Source organism: Sminthopsis crassicaudata, chromosome 3, assembly GCF_048593235.1.
Source record: "Sminthopsis crassicaudata isolate SCR6 chromosome 3, ASM4859323v1, whole genome shotgun sequence".
NCBI classification, from domain to species: Eukaryota; Metazoa; Chordata; class Mammalia; order Dasyuromorphia; family Dasyuridae; genus Sminthopsis; species Sminthopsis crassicaudata.
The window spans coordinates 634,277,612-634,300,373 of NC_133619.1; the positions used below are offsets into that span (position 1 = coordinate 634,277,612).

At 40.0% G+C, this 22,762-nt stretch overlaps 1 protein-coding gene across 3 annotated transcripts in view; it reads left to right on the forward strand.

Annotated features, from left to right (window-relative positions):
• The window catches only part of GNB1 (G protein subunit beta 1), a 108,422-nt gene extending 86,344 nt beyond the window's left edge, over window positions 1-22,078 (forward strand). For all 3 annotated transcript variants that reach the window (XM_074306543.1, XM_074306541.1, XM_074306542.1), the window contains 7 exons: window positions 6,731-6,794; window positions 8,391-8,553; window positions 11,777-11,843; window positions 16,634-16,835; window positions 18,029-18,245; window positions 19,821-19,936; window positions 20,247-22,078. In XM_074306543.1, coding sequence (XP_074162644.1) covers window positions 6,731-6,794; window positions 8,391-8,553; window positions 11,777-11,843; window positions 16,634-16,835; window positions 18,029-18,245; window positions 19,821-19,927 — 820 coding nt within the window. In that variant the 3' untranslated portion in view covers window positions 19,928-19,936; window positions 20,247-22,078. The remainder of the gene's footprint in view (window positions 1-6,730; window positions 6,795-8,390; window positions 8,554-11,776; window positions 11,844-16,633; window positions 16,836-18,028; window positions 18,246-19,820; window positions 19,937-20,246) is intronic.
• Window positions 22,079-22,762: the final 684 nt, after the last annotated feature.

Genomic DNA, 22,762 nt, shown 5'->3' on the forward strand with positions numbered 1-22,762 from the left:
GTGGGACTTTTGATGGTCCTTAAGAATCCTTCTAATTAATGTTCCATGTTCATTTCTCTTTTTCTTCCCATCAGAAGAAAATTTCATTAATATAATACATACTTTAGTTTCTACTATCTTCTCTCCTTTTAAGGGCAGCCTTTATCTTTTTATCTTTCATTTATCCCTATGCAGGCCTATTCAGTAATCCTTTAATCCTTATATCCTTTCTGTCAGGTTCCTATCTATACCTCAGATAAGCTTCCCATCTAAATCTGTCCTGCCTCTTTGTATTTTGTTGGTACAGTGAATAGAATGTTGGAGTTAGAGTCAGAAAGATCCGAGTTCAAATTGTGGCTCAGACATTTAGTTATGGGACTTTGGGCAAGTCACTTTCCCTGTCTGTCTCAATCACTTTCCCTGTCTGTCTCAATTTCCTTAATTGTAAACTGGAGGTTGTAACAGCACCTACCTCCCAGGGTTTTTAAGGGAATCAGACCCCCCCCCAAAAAAAAATTTGTAAAGCTGGTGACAAATGTCAGCATATGATAGGAACTTAATAAATTCTTCTCTCTTCCCCCCTTCCTTTCTATCTTTGAAGCTTCTTGAAGTTCTATCTCTCCTGCTTTTCCTAATGAAGTGATTCTGAGGTGTACACTGTTCTCTAAACATTGCATGTGTGTTTGATGGTCCTTCCTTGCATTTGTCAGTGTATGTGTTCTACGTTGATTTGCATCTTTGTTTAGCTACATAAAATCTTTTCTTTGCTAATCTAGATATGTGGCCTTTGCTACAGTTCCTATACAGCATTTTCATCTTCTCTTGTATTAATTAATCTCTTAATGATGAAAGTAGTTCAAAAGTCAAAATGAAGAGGGGCTTCAGCCTGTTCATCCATTCTTGCTAGGAATGGAGGATATTAAGAACTGATTTTAGTACATCTACATCATTAGAGTTGGTCTTAATTCTGCTGTTAATTTTTAAACTCTAATTAAGAATTTCTCTTGTGTTTTTTAGCCCTAATGGGCATTCATGTTTGTATTCTCAGGATCAGCGTTCCTTTTTTTTTTTTTTTTTCCAAATACATGCAAAGATAGTTTTGCAAAACCTTTTGTTCCAAATTTTTCTCCCTTTCCCGCCTCCACTTTCTCCCACAGATAGCAATCAAGGATTGGCATTCTTAAAATTAGGCTCAGAGGTTTAGGAAGTTTCCTTGAAATACCCTAATTTCTCAAAACTCCTTGTAGATTTGCTACTCATAAATTTATCTAAACTTCTATAAGAAAAGCTTTTATTTTGTTAATTTTCTAGGACTGAACTCTTATCAGATCCTGAGAGTTTTAGAATATTACTCTTGATAACTTAAGAATTGAGATTCATCATAATATTCATTAAGAAAAGTTAAAATATGTTCAATAGAATCATTAAAATGAGGGCAGAGATCACAGATCTGAGAAAATTTCTATCCAAAGTATATAATCTTCTCTTTTCAGAACAAGGTCAGAGTTCTTATCTTTTGATATTCATTTTTTCCTGTGGGATTTCAATACACAGTTAATATCTGAAATAGATGTTAAATGTTTTTAGGAAAATCATTTATAATGTATGGTGACTTTACAATTTTTATGTTTACATTTCCTATTTTATAGTACTGCCTTGAAATAAGGGAAAAGAGCTTAGATTTTAGACTTAAACTTAATACATTCCCTTTAAATATAACCTTTTATGGCTGACAGCATGACTTGAGCATGAATTACCCTTGGCATTTTCAAAAACTTGAATAAATGGAGTGGAAATAGGGTCATCCACCAAAAATTGTCAGGCTGGTTCATGGGTTAGCAATTCAGTCAAACCCAGGGCAGGTTATTAAAAATAGCAAATTAGCAGGTAGACCAATAATTCTTAACCTTTTTTGCATCATGTACCCCTTTAGCAGACCCATGGAACCTCTGGGCCCCTTCTCAATCATAATGAAAATGCATAAAATAGAAAGGATTACAAAGGAAATCAATGATATTGAAATAAACATGTAAAAAATTTTCTCTATCCGAGTCCATAGGCCCCTTGAAATCTATCCATGGACCCCATGTTTTAGAGCCCCTGAACTGGAATAGGAGCCATTTATCTCTGTATGCACAGTGACATAGTCAGGGCTATAGGTCTTAAACTGAACAAATAGATCTAGACAACTGGGGGGGTTTCCAGGTACTTTTTGAAATTTTTTCCCCTCCTTTTGACAAATTGGCATGTTAAGTCTCACTTGTTCATGTGGCTTAACAGTCACTCCCCTAGTTTCTCATTTTTTATTTCTCTGGATAGGTGACGGCTTACTGAGGGTAGGGAGAATAAAATAAACACAGCCTTTTCAGGAACCAGGGTAGAATTTATGCACAATGATCCCAAACCTAGGGATATATTCCATAAAGACTATTCTGAGAAAGGAAAGATCAGCGTGCCTTAGAGCAGTCAGGAAAGAAGCTTTGTGGAGTAGACAGTATTGGAGCTGGACCTTGAGCAATTCCTAGGATTTGTAAGGCGCAGAGGCTATTGTTGGATGCATATCTGGGAGTAATTGTGAAGGATAGTGGATAGGAGCACTGGACTTAAATCTAGAGGAACTGGGTTCAAATTCTGCCTTAGTCACTGTGATTATGGCCAATTAGGAGCTTCTGTTTTCTCATCTATAGAATAGGCATAATATTTGACTTACCTTACAGGGAAAGTAGAGTATACATTATTATTCCCTGCTAAATTACCAGCCTTTTTTTTTTTTAAAGAATCATATGTAAATTAAGAATAAATAAGTTGTGAGAAATTCTTCCAATTTACTAAGCAGAAGAATTTAGACCTTAGTTGCTTCCTAGCCATTTACTATGTTCTTGATAGGGCTGCCAGATAAACTGAATTCTGGATCATTGAGGTGTAACTGCTTTTGGTAATGAGCATTAAATTAAAGTTGGTTGTGGCATTTTGGATCATGAATTTAAATATGGAGTCCATCCAGGCTTGTTTTTCTGTATACAGATGAGGGAACAGAGACCTAAAAAGCTACATTCTTAAGTATCTCTCAGTTTCCTGATTTGAGATTAGCAGAATTGTCTTTCCTCACCTTCAAGATGGATAAACAGATTAAGTTCTTCCACTTTCTTCAGTTAGTCAGTAGGCATTAAGGGTAATTCTAATTAGTAGATAATACTAAAGGTAACCTTTCTGATCTAATGAAAATGAGCTGATTTTCTTTAGTTCATCTTAATTTTCAGCACTGTGCTTAAGTAAAATAGTATAGGATTTTGTCATGCCACAAGATAAGATTCATTTTAAAAGAGCCGGGTGACAAGATTGCACCTGTACATGGAAATGTGTTTGATATTTTTGTGCCAGAGCTAAGGAAAAATTATGTTAAAATTTTATTTGATGGGGATATATATACTTTGTCTTTAGTAGGATAGCTGAGAGGGAAGGACCTCAAACTCCATGAAGGTAATTTGGAAGAATTTGGAGATGTGGATCCTTCAGAGGAACTTTGGGAGGAGAGAGTGAAAACTGGGAGTGGACAGAGGGAGTCCTGGAGGGGAGGGGACAAGGACAGGAGAACAAACACCGAGGAGACAAATGCCAGGCCCTTGCGGAGGGGAAGGGAGGTGCCAGTGGTTGGAGCTCAGGAGAAGGCAAATGTTGAAGGAGGGTTTTGGGCTGAATCATGAAGGGAGACTAGATGATGATCCTGGCCAAGTTATTTCACTTCTCAGCCTCAGTTTCCTCAGCTATAAAATGAGGATAATAATAGCTCCTAGCTCACAAGATTGTTGTGAAATTGAAATGAGAGCAATATGCTTATAAATATTATAAGCACTGTATGAAATGGCTGTAATGATACTTATTCTTTGAGGCAGAGATGGGAAAAGCAAGAAGGCCACCTTGGCTGTCTAGAGGGGAGAGTAAAGGTCCAGAGAGAGAGGGTCCAGTTCTGAAGGGAGTCAAATGCTAAACAGAGTATTTTATCCCAGAGGCAAGAGGGAACCACTGGAGTCTATTGAGTAGGGGATGCCATGGTCAGATCCTAAGGAAAATCTCTTTGGCTAGTGTGGCCTTAGAGGCAAGGAGACCAATTATGCTATGCTTGTAAAACTAGTGTTTGGTCTCAAGCATAACCAAGAGTGGTAAATGGAAAACACAAAAAGACCAACTGGAACAAAATGCCTTCCTAATAATTAGGAGGCTCCAAAGTAGTTGATGTTCCTCAAGCTAAAGCTGGATCAGCATTATCTTGGACTTCTTTTGGGGTTTAGGTCAAACTCTATAGCCACTAAGGTGCCTTCCAACTGTGATGTGTTATTGTTCTATAAACCCACAATAGATGAAACTCTGTAATGTAATCAAACACTATAGCTTTGTTTTTGTCTTATTACAGGAATAACGCATAGCTGATTTTGTCTTATTCAGAGTTAATCTTAAGAGCTGATTTTCCAAATATTGTGGCACTAAAATGTGACACCTGCCAAATAACTATGGGGAACAATCTAAAATTTGTACATTATGATAAATTAATAAATTTCAGCTTTCACTGAAAGTCTCAAATAATTTTGATTTTAGATTAATTATAACAGATTTTATTCCTGTTCCTGATCACATTTACCAAAGTCAGTATACAGATAGACCTTGTGATTTAAATGATAGCTCATTTGTGCTAGACTTATGGTCATCTTCAGATAAGAACTATGACTAAACCTAGCATAAGTATTGCTTAAAGACATATGTATTTATGATAAAGTTCCAGTGATCTTTTCTGAACTAGTTGTACATTTGTGTTAAAAGGTTTTGTTTAATACTTATATAAAAAATATTTTTAAAAGTAAAAAAAATTTTTTTGAATAGATTACACTTTCAATTAAAAATTCACGGCTCAACAAAGATGCTACAATTCTTTGAGTATGTAAATCTCAAACCTGTATAATTGAACTGTTCATCAAGAAAGTCACATTGGTAATTAGCACAATTACCCAGAGGGAAGAAAAATGGCATGATTAAAATCGTTCTCAGAAAGATCTTATTGTTAGGAGAAATTTGAAAGCCTAAAAGCATACTTCTTTGCATCTAGTCTTTAACTGTGTCAGAATGGGACAGAGAAGTAAGCACTGGGGATTTTCGATTGCCTGTGGCCATGGAAGTATGTATATAGGTCTCAAAACTTTAATGAATTTTAGTTAATATCTAGTTTACTGGCTCTCAGATGTTTGACCCCAGCTGTTCTGAGTAGCAGTAACTCCTATGTACTTGGTCTTTTACAAAAAAAAAAAAAAAAAAAAAAAAGACACTTTCCCTCACAACCCTGTGGGATGAAATACACTGGTCAGAATTAATTCTACTTGAGTATCCAGAATTAGGGTTATAATCTCTCCCGCAAATGGTGTAGCATGTCAAGGTGCCTTTGGTCTTCAGATCACGTTCCTTTCTAGATACAAGCTGGCATTTTTCTCTCTTTATAAAGCCATTTTTTTTAAAACAAATTTTTAGAAAGAAGAAAAAAGGCAGATTAAGCCAAAGTGATCAGTACATCATCCATGTCTGAGAAGTTATTCAGCATTTCATGTATCCATAATTCTTTACTTTGATGATGAAAGTAGGGAAGGGTGTTTTCTTCAGGCTTCTCTGTGACCAGGTTTGGTCATTAAAACTAAAGGTTGGGGTTCAGTTTCCCATTCTTTCCATCTACATTGTAGTCACCGGGTGGTAGTATTTAGAGAAGCAGGTGTGGGAATAGTGAGAGGAGCCTTGGGTCAGTGAGAGGACTAGGCTTCAAATCCAACCTGCATCTCCTGGTCTCTGCATGTAAGCCACTATTTGGACAGGAAACTGACCATTCCTGTACCTCATATTGCCTCCTTTGAGATAGATGACCATAGGGCCTTTCAACTCCAGATCTGTGATCACATAGTTCTGCCTTCCCGGGCTTCTCTGAATTCTTCATTTTTGTTATATACTACAATTTGTTTAGCTATTCCACCAGGGGATGGACAATTATTCCGTTTCCATTTGCTGCCACAGAAAAGGATGCTGTAAATATTTTAACATATATAAGACCTTTCTTTTCATCTTTGACCTTATGTATTGAAATGGAACCTCTCTTAGAGTGCAGACATTTTCTGTCTTAATATAATTCCAAATTACTTTCCAAAATGGTTCGTCTGTTTCATAGTTCCACCATCATTTGCCTTTGTTTTCCTGGAGCACAAAGTTCTTAAAAGAAAAGTATTTCTGTCTTTAAAAATAATTATAGCAAATGTTTTACTGAATAAAAAAATCTTTCAAAACAAAAAGGCTATTTCCCAAATCTACCCAAAACTATCAGAAATGTTCAAATCTTTGCCCATTCTGACCTAATTATGGCGACTTCCTCATCTCTCCCCTGCAAAGAAAAAATTCTAACATTGAAAATAATTCAGGAAGAGGGAGGAAAGTATGTAATATGGAGAAATGTCAGCAATTTGCAAACAAAAGATGTCGATAAAATTTTTCAAAAGAAAAAATGAAATTACATCGCATAGTGGGCCCAAATTATGTGGTGCACCAATACAACTTACGAAAATCTCTCTGTTCTTTGGTAGGATAGCTTATCTAATTCCTATGATTCAAATGTTGCAATAGATCCATAGAATTTTCCAGTTAAATTTTCCCCCCTTAGATAAAAATGAGCTGGCCTTTCTTGGTTGCTGTGTTACTCACGTGTGTTTACCCTGTGTTTTTCCTCCAGGCTTCTAGTTAGTGCCTCCCAAGATGGCAAACTCATCATTTGGGATAGCTACACCACAAACAAGGTAAGAAGACCAATATGATGTGGCAGCTTAATTATCTTCAGTGCAAAACAGTCTCTGTGCTTTGTTCCTGAACTCTGTGTACACATTAAATCTTATCTTTGATAAGAGTTGGAAGCTCCTGCATGTGCCATCCAATGGTTAGATTCACTGGAGCCTTGAAGGGTGATGGGGTTTTTTAATTTGCTTTTAGCCATATGGGCAGCCTCTGAAGGAACTTATCATAGAGATTAGATCTATTAGCACACTTTCTCAGAGTTGTTCTGACCAAAGGAAATGGGAAACTATTTTGGTCTGAATTACAAAAGATTCAAGAAGAGCACAGGGACCAAAAACTAAAATTCTCAATTTAGTATTTAAAGACAAGTTTTTTATTCTGAAAAATGCTGTATGCAAAGGGCAAAGACCATAACTACTTCCAAAATTTAATATAAAGTTGAAATTTGATGGTTCTTTTAAGGTGTCATAAAATTCATATGTAATACCATCAAAAGTTTTTAAGGCTTTTATTTAGTCTGGTGCATATTTTCAAAGAGATCTGAGACAAGAAAGTCTAATATTTAGTAACAAAACATTAAATTTGTAAACAAACTTCCGTGCCAAAGATGCGGTTAGTGACAGTGCAGAGAGTTGTGGGAACCCCTCTTTGGTCAACGCAGGTCCAACGTGAAAGAATTCACGAACCCAAAAAGTTAGACTGACAAAAGGAAGTTTATTGGCACTCAGTGGCAAGATCCTGACAGAGAAATAGAGGTCTAGCAGAGAAATCCTGGCAGAGAGAGAGATAAAGAGGGGTTAATGCTGAGAAGAGAATGTCTTCGCAGTGGGCTGGGGCCCTTGCAGGCAGCTATGCCAAGAAGAGGTCCCTTGGCCTGGCATAGTCCTGCTTTTGGGCCTCTGCAAATTATGAGTTTAATATTGACTTTAAAATTTGACAATCTGAGACTGAAGTTTCAATTGAATGAGATTCCTTCAATGTTGTCATTGCCCCCAGGTCTAGATTTCCTATTGAATGAGACCACTTACTGGGAGTGGTCTGGAGCCAATTTTCAGCTCAATAGAGGTCTAGAGAAATATCAAGTCTAGATCTCCAACTAAATGAGACCCCTTAAGTTTAGGCTAATCAGGGAGTGGTCCTAGACTCAATTCAATAGAGGGTGCAGCTAATCCCACCAAAGTAACAGAATGAAACTGCTTTATCTTGATTCCCTGAGACGGGCCTGTCCCAGAGGAGAGTCCTCCCCCCCCCCAAAGTCAGGACAGTTTCAGGGTTCCCCCGTCACCATGAGATTACTCATTATGCTAGCGTTGTTCTTGAGAGAGATCGTTCAGGTGATGCACTGAGCGTCATGAGCCAGGTTGTGCTCTTGGGTCCAGAGCTGCAGTCAGACGTCCCGTGCTGAGCTTTAGCTTGGTTTTTTGTAGGCCTCTATACCTACATTGGCTTCTCTAATGTACAGACTGCACTGAAGGGTGAATCAGATCGTGCCTAATTTGTCTGGTGTGCAGATAATCCTTTGATGTGCCGCTTAGACATTTCTTTTCGGCTGCCTCTTTCTGTAAAGTCAAAGACTTAAGGTCTGTCCCTGTCATTCTCAGGTCCACGCCATTCCTCTGCGCTCATCTTGGGTCATGACCTGTGCGTATGCACCTTCTGGCAACTACGTAGCCTGTGGTGGGCTTGACAACATCTGCTCCATTTACAATCTGAAAACTCGTGAGGGAAACGTGCGTGTGAGTCGTGAGCTGGCTGGACATACAGGTGAGGGCTCTCTGCTTTGATCCCCTCCTGGGGCCGTCTCTCTTCCCACTGCTGCCAGTCCTCGGCACGCTTCACAAAATCTGGGCACAAGCTGTTCTCATTGGCTTCCTGATGTTGTGTTCACAAGGGGGAAGTGAGTGCTGGCCCCAGGACATCATCCCATCCTCCTCATGAACTACAACACTGGCCCCCCTTTTTCCTCCATGCCCTGTCACTTTTTCTCATCTTGATTGAGACCATCCTAAAGTCTGCCTAGAGGGCAATGAGAAACAGTAGATTGTTAAAACAGCATTGTTTTCTACTTACATAGTCAAGATTCGTGTGCACTTTTACATCTGCAAACTGCTGGGGTTCAACATTTATTTAATACTATTATTGATAACTTAATCGTAATTATTTAATTGTATTTAATGTTTGCAGTACAACCCCTATCCATATGTTGACACCAAAACAGTGAAATTAGTTCAGAATTTGGTTCAGAATTTCTATAGGAATTTGTTGAAAAGAAAAAAAAATTAAGTCAGGTCTGTTTGGCTGAAATTCCACAAACCATGAAAATGTGCAACCCTCACATTAATATAGCGGCCTTAAGAAAGGAAAATAAAATTAAGGTAAATTAAGAGCCAAATTAAATTAGTACCTATCTCTTTAAGGACATTTTTAAGGTTTATTCTATTTTCAAATTGTTGTGAGGCCTTCCTTAGAAAATTCCTGTTTTCCTGTGAGTTAAATGTCTTCTTATAGCTCAATTTCAGTCCACAAATAAGAACTGTTTTCCAGCATCTGCGGCCCTGCAATGGTAATTTGATGTAGCTGCCATTTCAGACTGTTTTCCCAGAGGGCTGGGTAGCGGGTGCAGGAGGGAGTCCTGGCCATGGGCAGCCTCTCCCTGGACCCTAGTCTCGGATCGGGCTTTCATTGTGGAATTTGTGTTTGAAGATGACCAAGGGTGATGCCCAGAAAGTTGGCCATGCAGGCTGCAGCGTCAGTGGGGAACACAGGAATCAGAAAGCCCTGAGTTCAAAGAAGATGAAAGATAGTTTCAGAATAAGGATTTAAACCCCCATTGACCCCAAACCCAAAGCTACTTCGTCTTCTTAAAGCCACTGGTTCCCTTCATCAGCTTGTTACTAAGGAGGAAGCTTCTTGATATAAACTGCTCTGATGTTGCTTCCGGGGTGAGCTAGAGAGAGCCTGCTCTCCCGATCCCTGGACAGCTGCCATCTGCCGTGGGCAGGGCTTTCCCCAGGTCGGGTGCCCTCCTGTGACCTGGCGGAGCATGAGCATTGCCTACAGTTTGCTTCCATCTTGTGGACTCCTGCCTCCTTATCCTTGGTACAGGTTAACTTCCTATTCCCCACTAAGATATTTTAACACAAATTCTTCTCTCTTTGGGCCTTCCTGCCTCCTCACCTGGCTTTAGTGAGATTCACAAGATTTTGGTGCCTTTTTTTTTTTTTTTTTTTTTTTTAACCTGGCTTTTCACAAGGGATATCTGTAAGCCTTCAGTTTGCATGGAGGACTCTTGCCTCAGGAAGATATTCAGTCAAGTCTCATCTTCAAATTCATCCTTGGGATGACCACTAAGCTAAACATTTTTCCTACCCTTGTCTTCCTTTTTCTAAGGAAATTCCCATTGGTGTTAGTCTTCCCACCACAATTTCACAATAACTTAATCCCCAAAGCTGCTGTTAGTTCAGGCCTTTTAATCAACTTTCCAGAATAAGTCAGTAAAATTAAGAAGAGACCCTCAGGTCAAACATGAGTCATGTGCATTATACTATGACCTACAACTAGGATGTCCCATTTAAATTCAGCAATTTGAAATTTTCATTTTGCCTCGTTTCATAATAAACCTGACAAGAATGGTAACTGGGTGAAGAGCTGAAGAATCTGTAGGATTTTGAAGAGAGCATTGTCCTGGAAGTGAACAGTCTAAAGTTTCTGGTTAGGGATATAGAAGAAATCTGAAGAAGACATTTTCAGAAGGAATTATTGCTCATTGGAAACATGTATTCATTCATATGAGAACTTAGCATTTTTCCTTCCTTCAAAATCATTTTCCCTGAGTAGTGTCACAGCAATGTAGATGGCAGTTCTGACATTCAGCATACATTTAGGAAGAGCTTGCAAAGTATGAGGCTCTGGAGATTTAAAAAAAAAAAAAAAAAAATCCTTGCCCTTGAGGAGCTTAAAGAAATAAACACACACTGAGAGAGCATGCAGAATGATGGTTGGTGGTAATATTTGGCAGGGGTGGAGGGGATCATAGCAGACCCACCATCTGCCTGGAAAATGGGGCTTCTTCTGAGTTGTGAAGAAAGAAAGAAAAGAAATGTAAGAGGCCAGGATCAGGAGATGTACACTCCAGGTAGAAAGAGATGTATGGTTAGGAATAGCAAGAACAGGGCATGAAGGGGACTAATGTGTAATAAACCTAGGTGTTGAAACCAGGTTGGGATGACAGGCAAAGTCAGTGAAAGAGTTTATTTGAGCCTAAAAGCTCACCTGGAGCTAATAGAGCCAAGGGGCTGGCCTGGTCCAAGATAAGCTTTAGGAAGTAGCATGGAGGACGTGTTAAAGGGAAGACTGAGACAGAGAGATCATATTGGACAGCTCTGGCAGCGGAGCAGCTGCTGAGAACCTTTGTACATTAGAGAGAAATGCTCCAGAGGAAGGCGGAATAATTGGAGAGTGTGATGGAGGCATCCACAAGCCTAGGGAGATGAGATACAGGGTTTAGGGGCCCATTTCTTTGGATAGGAAATTGTTTGTGAATGCACTAAATCCTTTTTGTACAGTTAATACAAAAGGGTATTACAGCCATGTCACATTCAAAAATGTTATGTACATAAGGTGTATATATATATTTTTTTTCAATTTTATCTTATTTTGGTATTTAGCAGATGATGGGTAATCTTAATCCATTTTACTTTAACTCTTGTCTAGATCAAATCTAGCTTCTGTTCCAGAAATAAATGTTGTGTTGTGGGTTGGTTGGTTTGTTTTTTAATTCTGCCCTGGAAGAAAAGAAAGAAATCCTCGTTAGAGTAGTATATTAATGACTTTAGGATTTTGAACTACATAATAGAACAATTGCCTAGAAAAGCTTTGCACACTGAAATCTTGGGTGTGCTCTCAGTCTTAAACATTTGGAACACCATCCCATTCCTAGAGGTGTGGGTTCTGATCTGACTTTCAGCCTTTATGCTCTGTTTTCCAGGTTACTTGTCATGCTGCCGCTTCCTGGATGATAATCAAATTGTCACCAGCTCTGGAGATACCACTTGGTGAGTGACGGGTTCTGACAGGGCACTGCTCATCTTTGGTGTGCCACCTGGGGCTCCAGGCATTTTAGACAGGGTCATAAAGATGTAAATGAAAATGGACATGAAAGCGTTCAGCACTGAACAGTGCAAACAAGATCAGCTTTTCTGCATTCGTTTTTCTCTGATTTTCAGTTTGACATATGTAATAGTAATAAAATCTGGGATATATGAACAACTGTTGGTCAAGGCAAAATCTCTTTTATTTTTACATGAATCACTGCAGTAAATGAGTGGAATCTTCTAAAGGCTGGCAGGAGAGACCAGCTCTTATAGGGTCTGGGCCCAGCCCTTTACGGTAACCAAGGGCTGAGGGAGAAAATCAATTCAAGAAACTAATTTGCTTAATCTTGTTCCTGTTGTCAGTGTGCACTCAGAACTGGAGCCTGGAGTGACTAGGGGCCACAGCTTGAGATGAGGCTGGCTCAGATTACACTAAATTTCTAGAATGGCATAGACATTTTGCCTTGCTGACATATATTAAAAGCCATCAGATAGCGCAATTATAATAGCAAAGTTGTGGTAACAGAAGATGTTTTGCCCTTAAAATGAAATGACCTTTTGAATCATTTTTCTTTGCTAAAGTACAACTTGGAAAATAACTTCACTAAAATTCTTTTAAGATGAGATTTTGTGAAAACTAATTTTTGCTAGAGTCTTTTTTAAAATGCTGCAAATTACCTTTGGTTTCTCTTAAAAGACACAAGAGCAATGGCCAGTCTTGCTTTCAGAGAACAAACTATCATGCATGCCTTGGGGATCTTAGTCAGAGGAAAGGGGAATGCAGCATCATGCTCACAGGAGCATAACGTTGGGCTCCTTGCCAGCTTCCTGGGTGTTGGGTTTTGTTGTTACAAGGGTGAAAGTTCAGTTCAGGGCCAGGTAGTGAAGATATATCCCGAAATAACTGAGTCAGAAACAAAGCATCAGGAAATCTTTTGGGGGAAGGAAGCAAAAGAACTCAGTCTAAGAAAACTTGTTTTATAGAAAATAATATGAAAATATGCTTCTATATAAAATGGCTTCTGCATCCCAGAAATAGGTTGTTTCCTTCTATACAGTCCCTTAGCTTCCCTAGAAAGAAGTCTAAGAAAGCACCTACCTGTGTGGTGGATATAGTCACAGACCCTGTGGATGGGATTAAATTTGGGCTGATTTGCTTGGGAGACAAATGAAAGTGACTAAGAAAGTGGCAAAAATGACGTCGGCCTAGAGTGTGCAATCTGCTTCTCTCCTGTGCCCGTCCTTATGGGGTCTGGCGACCCACGGGTTGTTTCTCAAGGTTCAGATCATATACTTTTTCTTTAGGGAAGGTGCCAGTCTGAGCCATTTCCATCCAGGTGGTAGTCATTCAGTGGTGTATGTCTTTCTGGTCTTCGGTCAGAAGTTGGTAAGGATTTTTGAATTATGTAGAATTAGGTGATAGGTAGGAAAATTAGGAGGAAGACAGGGATAAATGTCTATAACCAAACCCATGAAACAACCAACACTTTATATGGCTCCAAAACCCCACAATGACAACTTGTTACTTCTTTCTTAATGCACGTCTGTACTTCTCAGACATCTATAATCTGTCACAGAAAGAAGTCTTAATTATTCATTATCCTCACCCCCTTTGGGAAAAAAGGAAGAAATCTACAGACGGATTATTTATTTGTTATAACAACCCTGAAAAATGGGTGTGGTTGTGGTCTCTGTGACTTGTCCAAGGCCATATGGTTATTGAGTGCCTGAGGCTGAATTTGAACCAATTCTTTCTGACTTCATACCCAGTACTCTGCATCGTGGCCACCTAGCTCCTGCAGCCCAGATGCTCTGAGCATTCCCAGAGAACATTAGGCAGTGACTAAGTCATAAGCTGGTGTTGAAAGGATGTGAACGTATTATGTTAGGAGGTGGTCACAAAAAGCCACGAGCAGTTTGAAAGATTTCCAGGGTGATCTCAGTCTCATTATGAACAGTAAGTGAACACTTCCATGGCTTGCATCAAACGTGTGATATTTGTCTTTCTGCCACAGCCAAGTGATTGTTTCCTTCTGTTTCAAAGTGTACAGGGGAGTCTCCTTAGGAGAGATGCTCATCTCCATGCTTGAGGTTATCAGAGACAGTGGAACGATTTGACACTTAAACTAGAAGAGGGGCAGGGAGATAGGTATAAAATAAAAAGTTAACCCACAATGGAAAGTAACTGTGGAAGAATATCGCATAGGAAAGGGGATCTCTGAAAGTGAGGCAGCCAAATACTTGGTGGGTCCTCCAAGGATTGATGGTGCAGATCCATCGAGACCATTGGGTGAGCGGTCACCCACTGAGGGACAGAGAAGAATAGGGTAGTGATCAGAGATAACCTGGGGGATATGGAGGCAGCTGTTTGTTAACCCAAAAAAAAAGACTAAGACATAGGTTTCTTGGGAAGGGTATTCTAGTCAAAACTACACTATTCTCATTTCTGGCATTTGATTGATATAAGCAGAAAATGGTGGTGCAAGGAGTAATCTAGAAAGTGTCATCAAAGGTTATTAGGGCTTGAGCAAGAAGTTGGAAACTATAAAAGCTTGGATAGTCTTTTCATTTCTGCCACCTATTGGAGGCAAGGAGTGTTATCGAGAGAAGCTGATTTGGAAAGTGAACATCTGGCTAAAAAGATGTTCTCAGGTTTCTGAGAATTGGATTTGGATTTTTGGATTACATCATAAAGTATGGGGATGACAGGCTCCCTGTGCAAGGCTGGTGAGGCTATATCTGCCTGGTACCTTGCAAATCCGATCAGAAAGGATTTAATCCAGAAAGGATCGGAGAGGAAGAAAACTGCCTACATAGATCTGCCGCGTGGGAAGAAGAAAAGCAGCAGGCAAAGTTCGCAGGAGATCAAATCCAAGAAAGACTCTTCCAATAAATGTATGACCTTCTGGTGTTTGTACACATACATATCAATTTTAGGTGACAGGCAAAGTTAACTGTAGGTCTTAAGGCAAGAGGAAAAAAAAAAAAAAAAACAATAAGTAAGGGAGCTTCAGGATAATGAGTAGCATTGTACATCAAAAAAAAAGTGTATTATGGAGAAACTCTTAAAGCTCAAGCCTGGTCAAGAGAATGTGGATGAAGATGAGTGGGGGTGACTAGAAACCTCTAGGACAAAGGGGACATAGATGAGAAGTCTGGGATAGAGTTCACCAGCCCTGCACAGGGGAAGGGGTAGACTATATGGGGGCTTCAGTTTCCAGCTATCTGCTGAAATTCTGTCTTTACCGAAAGCAGCTGATAACTTTCTGATTTAACTTGAATGATGATTTCAACCTTCAAAAGACAGATAATCTACTTAGGCCAAATCCTATTCTGGATCTGATTCTCAGCATCAGGAAGAATCTGGTTGGTGGGTTGGAAACCAAGGTGTTGGGGGTACAAGGAAAGGCGGGACATATGGACATATAGTCTAGCCTGCATCCTACATTTGGGAAGAAGAGGTTTCAAATGGTCAAAAGAAAGGGAGATAGGATCCCATGAACTCAGACAGGAAGCAAACTTCTAAGAGAGCTGAAGACAAAAGTTTTGAGGAAGGAAGACAATTTTCTGAAGAGGCCGTTGTGTATGTACAGAAAATAACGAACCGTTTGGGGTTTTTAAAGGCATGGAATAATCCTCATCATTGTAATAGTTGTAGTTAACTCATTTGATTCCCATAGCAACTTAACCCCATTTTACAGTTAAAGAAAATGAGATTAAATGATTGACCTAAGATCACATGGCTAGTAAGTCTCTGAAGCAGGATTTGAACTTGTCTTCCTGATCCCAAGTCCCTTTCTCATCACTACAACACCCAAAGTATCATTTACAAAAAACGTACAGTTGTAAAAGGAGGAACCATTACTGTAAAAATGGGTCAGGCGTGCTAATGCCCCAAAGGAGCCAAGCTGGTGAGTCAAACTTAGGGGGCTCTGGAACTTTACTCTCTTTTCAGTTATGTTAGAGAAGCAAGAAACCTCACAGAACTGGATCGGGCCTCTGCTCAGAATTGAGATTTTTTGACTGCAGGACAATGGCAGAACTGCTCCATCTGTGTGCTTCTCTTTACTATCTCAAGGAGAATGACCCAATGTAAATAAGGCTTTAGAAAGAACACCACATCTCTGCCTTTGAAATTAAATTAGCTGGCTGAAATGTTCCATGGTTGTGGGTGCTATAAGAATTGGAACGGTGACTACTCACCCCCCATTAAGAGTCATCAAATGGCAGAGCCAGAAGGGGCCTCAATGGCCATCTGGTCCAACCCATATCCCAAAAGGAATCTGTTCCTGGGGTGACTAGTGACTATCCAGCTAATCAAAGACCACCAGTTATCCCTCCACTATTTCTCAAGATATCCTGCTTGTTGAGAAACTAGTCCTGGAGCACCTTAGTTAGACTTCTGCTCCTAGGTAATTTTATGAACAACATGAAGGAAGTTGTATCTGACATCCTTGCCATAAGTGAGGTAACTCACTGGATGACAGATCCAGGATCTCACAATCTTAATAGAGCACAACTTTAGGCTGAATCTGATTGTATTTTTTCGTATTGAATTTCATCTCGAGTTTTATACTCATTTTTTGCAAGATCAGTGTTGAGAAATTACCCATGTATATGTTTTGTAAATAAAAAGCTTTAATAAAAACATTTTTAAAAAATAATATCTGATAAAGCTGTCCTAAGTGACTTCACATTTCCTCTCCTTTTGGGGATACTAACAGCTTCCCATTTCTCTCTTCCTCTCACAGTGCTTTGTGGGACATAGAGACTGGCCAACAGACAACCACCTTCACTGGGCACACTGGGGACGTCATGAGTCTTTCTCTTGCCCCTGACACCAGATTATTTGTTTCTGGGGCTTGTGATGCTTCAGCCAAACTGTGGGACGTTCGAGAAGGAATGTGTCGGCAAACTTTCACCGGCCACGAATCTGACATCAACGCCATTTGTGTACGTATGCACTTAGGTTTGGGGAAATGCAATTTGTGTTCATGAGATCATCCATACCCAGCTCTGTTAGCAATTAGGATTAGTTCTTGAAAGTCTTAGGGAATGTCATTGATTCATCTTTGAAATGTTTTCTGGATTAAGTCATCTGTTTTTTACTGTAAGAGGCCAGATTTGCTGACATGATGTACATACGAATTAGATACATGTAGAGAATGTAAAGATTTTTGTTTAAGCGTAGAGAATAAGAAATCCAGCTTTTGAAAACTCATTCATCAGTTGTAATAACATGGACATTTCCATCTTCTTTTTAGTTTTACCATTTTGTCAGTGGCCACGTTTTCTATGTTTGTTATTAGTGTGTTCCAGTTTTCACTAAAGCTTTTAACCACATTTTCTTTAAGATGCAGAAAAATAGGCAGCTTAATTTGAAACTCATCAGCTTTTGCTACCTAGAGAGTTACAGAGAGAAATAAACTAGATTCAGAAATTACTTTTTTTTTTTTAATCATAAGAACAGCTCCCATCTTAGATGATTTCACTAAGAGTCAGAATGGTATTTTGCCTGGCATTTCCAAAACCATCTAATTTAGTTATGGCTATGTTAAAGAAATTTTATTATATCTCTTAGCCATAACTGTATGGAAAAGCTTAATGTTTTAATGAGGAAATAGCCATTTGTTGTAAACTTTTTTTTTTTCACTAAGGAATTGGAGTCAGCAAGTTACTTTGTAACTTGTGGTAGAGTATATAGTATTCTCTTTTCATAAAGACTCTTTACAGTAAGAGCTCTCTCTTATTTCTTGCTTGCTTCAGAGGGAGAAAAGTAGTTTATTCCAATGTGTTCCATTTTATTGTGTTTTATGAGTGGAGAGTATCCCATTTAAATAAAGGGAACCTCTTCAGTCAATCAACCTACTTCATAGCAGGATGCTGGCAGCTCTGCTGAGCCCCTGCCCACTGGTTTTTCATGTAGGAGAAGTTAATTGGGGGGTGTCAGACTGATTCCTAAAAGTCTTAATTCTACAGAAGAATATTTCCATCCTATAGTCACTGGGTGTCTTGGCGCACAATCCTGGCATGAAGCACAATTGGCTTCCTCTTCGGGCACTTATTTACATCATCTCTGGATGGTTCTTTGATAGATGCTTCTGGATGGGCCCACTCCCTAATCAGACTTTAATTTGCCTCTCTAGTTCTTTCCAAATGGCAATGCGTTTGCCACAGGTTCGGATGATGCTACCTGTCGGCTCTTCGACCTCCGAGCTGACCAGGAGCTGATGGTGTATTCCCATGACAACATCATCTGTGGAATCACCTCTGTGTCCTTCTCCAAGAGCGGCCGCCTCCTGCTGGCTGGATATGATGACTTCAATTGCAACGTCTGGGATGCACTCAAGGCAGACAGAGCAGGTAGGCTTCTCAGGTTCCCTGGAAACAGGCCCCATGTGGGGCGAATGTAGGTGTGCATTCTGTGCAGGCTCTGAATCCTGGTGGTCTAAAAGTATCGCCTGGCTAATGGGAGCATGCAAAATTATCTGCTCTATGCCAGAAAGAAAGATGGGCCCAGATAAAGGGCTTCCATTTGTGTGGCTTGTTGGTTCAGAACCAAATCAGATGTGGAGGTGATACCCTATGTAGGGGTAACCTTGTTGTACGTAGCTGTCTTAATAATGAGTTTCTCTAGTCTATTTTCATGGTGGGAGAACCCTCTATTCAATTTGCTTGTGTCTAATTGTGGTGACTGACGGACAACTACCCAGCACATGTTTCTAGAAATCAGAGTTGTAGAGGGTAGACCTCCTTTTTCCTATCTCAGCCTGTGCTAAAGTCCCATCTTTTCATTGATAATAATACCTCATTGAATCTCCACACCATGATGATGTTGTGAAACTGAGCTCTCGATGTAAAGTATCCTATTTCATAATCCCTTACATTACCAGAACATTTTATATCCAAAATGTGAGCTGGATTGGACAGGGAATCCTTAGGCCCATTTCCCCAGGAGTGTTTAAAAAGTCATCCATCTCCAGTCCCCACGGGCTTAATAGCAGACAGTGTTTCTGAGCCTCTCTCTGAGACTGTAGTGAACAATTACTCCTTTCTGTAGCTTCTGCCAGTGACTCATCTCGGGGAAAGAGGGGTCTGCCTTGTTTGATCTTGTTTTTCCCCTACTCAGCAGCCTGTTGGTCTCCAGATTGAACTAAACTGAAATTTATTGATCTCAATAGATATTGTTCAAATACAAAGAAATGAATTCTTGGCTCCACTGTTTACACATAGTACTACTTAGATATAATCAGATAAAGGATATTTGCACCTGAATTTGTAGATATAATTTCCTAAGACTTGATAAGCAAAGGTTTTTATTATCTTTTTTAAATCCTTTTTTTTCACTTTGATTTCTTTTTAGCATCATATCTGTAACAGTTTACTGAGTCCAGCCATCATTATGATGTCAATGACTTTGAAGGCAATTTTTTGTTATTCTAAAGTTCTTCCTCCCACTCACTGCAGGTGTTTTTGTAAATGGAGGAGACAATTATTCCTGAAGCCTCTTGAACTAGAGTGTTATTTAAGATCCTTCCACTGAATTTCTGCCTTATCTTCCTAGTGAAAATATTTTGCTTTTCAAAATCCTCTTTTCTTCTAAGACAAGTCTGTGGTAGTGGATACAGGAAATAGTTGAGACACTTTCAAGATTAGTAATTGTAAAGTACACGGTCCTATGATTTGTGAGAGGAGTATAATTCACCAGGTAGAAGTGACCTTTTAATTTCAGCTAAATTGAGCTAATAAATGAAGACATCCCTGCTTTGTAAACTGTCTGCCTTAGGGATTTGTTTCTGTCTGTCTGTTTTCTAAGGATGGTATTTCACTGAGATGATTATGGAATATCAAATGAGTGTAAGCTGGTGAGCCTGTACCAGCACATGAGGGTGAGCTAATGAAGGGATCCCTATTCCTGAAACTCTGTTTACTTTGTAGGTGTTTTGGCTGGGCATGATAATCGTGTCAGCTGCCTGGGAGTGACCGATGATGGCATGGCGGTGGCAACGGGATCCTGGGATAGTTTCCTCAAGATATGGAACTAACACCTTTAGGTATTACGGCTTCACTGATGTCCATCAGCATTCCTCCCTGAGGTGGCATCGGCCTCAGGACACAAGTTAAATTTTTCCTAGCTTTTTGTTGGTTTGATCATTTTAAAATTATAACTGGTGTTTTAATTATAGAATAGTTAGATTGCTTGAGAATAACTTAAAAATAGCCAGAAATATAGAAGGGGACAGACAGATGTGTCCAGATGATCTTTTTGCCCCCGGGAAGATTTTGCCATTTCACCTTGTAATAAAGTTGCTGACTGTGGGACAAGTCTCCTGACTTTAATGCTTCTTCCAAATCTTTTTTAAGATAATAGATGGACTCCGCCATGACTGGAAGACCATTCCAACCTTGGAAGAGTTACCGTGACAGCATATCCAACCCAAGCGTACTAACTCGGACACCCTCACACCTCCCTCTCAGAACTTCAAAAGGGCAAGATCTTTCCCCCTCCCCTATTGCTGAAACAAAGAGCACAACTCCCTCTACAAGAAGAATCTCTGTGGTTGTAAACAAACAAATTGTGCATTCCTTTGGGACCATGGTCATTGTTTTCCTTTATTTTTTTTTTTGTCTTGAATGAATATGAAAAGGAAATACTAGAATAAAAATGTTCACCAGAAGTTATGCCTGAGTAATTGTGACACAGGCCCACAGCTGATTTTCACTGTCTTTGATTTAAATTTTAGACCAGTGATCCTATTTTGTGAACACACAAGTTGAGAACTTTGTTTTATCTCATAACAGTTCCAAAATTCAAAGTCATGTTTTGAAAACATTCTTATTTCCTTTTTTAAATAGATTACTTTATGGTCAATAATGAAGCAAAACAAGAGGGTCCTGCCCAGCCTCTCTGGGATTGTTAATGATGTAAATTTAGTCCCTAATTTTTTTATTATTTTTTTTTTGTCTGGTGTCTCAGATAATTGTTGCTGCACAAAAAAATATGGCATATAGAGAATAATGTTAAGAAGTAAGGTAACCAAGCACACACATGCTGTTAATGGTATTGAATGCTTGTTTCAAGAACCTTTCCCCCTTTGTGAGTAGTTAACTCCAATCTGTCCTCCCGTTTCTTTTCCCTTCTGCTCCTCTCTCCCCACCAGTTAAGTTTTCATCTACTTTGGGTTTCTTTGTGCAGTTGGAGGGCAGTTCATATTACCCTAACACTACCCAGGACCCCCAACTATCAGGAACCTCGATTTTCAAGAGAGATGCCTGTCCTGTGCTTGGATAGTCGGTCGATTCTTTGTGTATGAAATGATGTACAAATCAATGTTTTGAAAATAATGATCTTGAACTTTCTAAGTTAAAACAAATTTTTGATTGTTTGCCATATTGGGTGGGTTTACTCTTAGAATCGCATGCTGTAGAAATGCTAAAAACAAAAAACAAAACAAAAAAATGCATATCGGACTAAGTCCTTAGGTGTTTTTTTTTTCTTTTCAGAAATAACCTGTTTAAAGTTGTAACCATTGCCGCTCTACTTACTTCTTGTGGCTACGGGCGCATGAGCCCCCGCGGGATCCCCCTCAGACCCGCCCCGGCTCTATGCGCCCTCCCCAGTAGCCGATGGCTCCCTCCCACCCCGCCTCCACCGGACGGTTGCTGGCGGAGGTTCCTGAGGACCGTCCTCTCTGTTAGTCCTTCACAGCCCGGCCCTCTTGTAGAATGAGTCCCTGGTATCGAATGGTCCTTTTTGTAACAACCAGGTTTTCCTGGTTTTCTTTTCAAATAAAATATTCCGCAGCAGCGTCTGGACAGTAGATTGTTCTCTTAACTCTCTCCTCCCTTCTCATGTATCCAGAAGTGCTCCTCCTTAGCAGCTCTAGTGGCTTCTCTCCATTCTGTTTTTTCTGCAACATTCTGTACAAAAAAAAAAAAAAAAAAAAAAAAAAAAAATGTGCTGTAATCGTGCGTTAGGCCTGGACTTGGCAAAGAGAAAAAAAAGAAACCTCTTTCTCCCCCACCCTCCCATTCTCTCTCCATGAGATCCCTGGTAGAGCTCTCCACACCCTGTGTCCCTTTTCACCTTTTGTATTTAATTTTAAAGTCAGTGTACTGCAAGGAAGCTGGATGCAAGATAGATACTATATTAAAATGTACTGTTATTTAAGATGTAATAAAGCAGTTTGACATGAGGGGGTTTGGGATGTGACTGGTTATTTGTGAGTCGGCCGCCTCTGCCCCTCTCCCTCCCCAGCAGCCATCACCGGGGGCTTTTCCAACGGGTTTATCGGCCGAGGTTGGGGATGTGACAGCCAGGGTGGGCCAGGGTCCCTTCCCTGTGCCTGCAGCCTGGGAAATTGAGATTCCACCAGCAAAGGGAAGGCTGGCAGTTCCTGGGGTGAGGGAACCCAAGTCCAGCGGGATAGGAGCCCTCCCCTCTGATGCTCTCTGTAGGAGTCTGCTGCTCCCTCCATCTTCTTGGGGCCTCTCTCCCCCTTTCCCCATGGAGGATCAAGGGAGAAACAGCCCATGCTTCTCCATTCCTGAGGGCAGGTTTTACTGAGTCGCCGGGACTGAAAGCCCATGTGAAGAAGCGAGCATCTGTTCCAAAGGCAACTTGAAAATGTGGGAAATAAAAATAGTTCCCGAAAAAAATAGAAAAGGAAAAGGCAATAAGCCCCAGTAAAGTCTGCAGATTAGACAAAGTTCTTGTGCTAAGTCATTTTGTGGCTCATGTTGGGCCTTAAATAATTGATCTGGAACAGAGGGCTGTGCTGGATTATTGCTGTCCGGGAAGCCGGCCGGGGGCTGGGGCTGCCGCCAGGTTCCCTTTCGCTTTCTGAATGCCACAAAAGGCTATGGCCACAGGGGGTCCT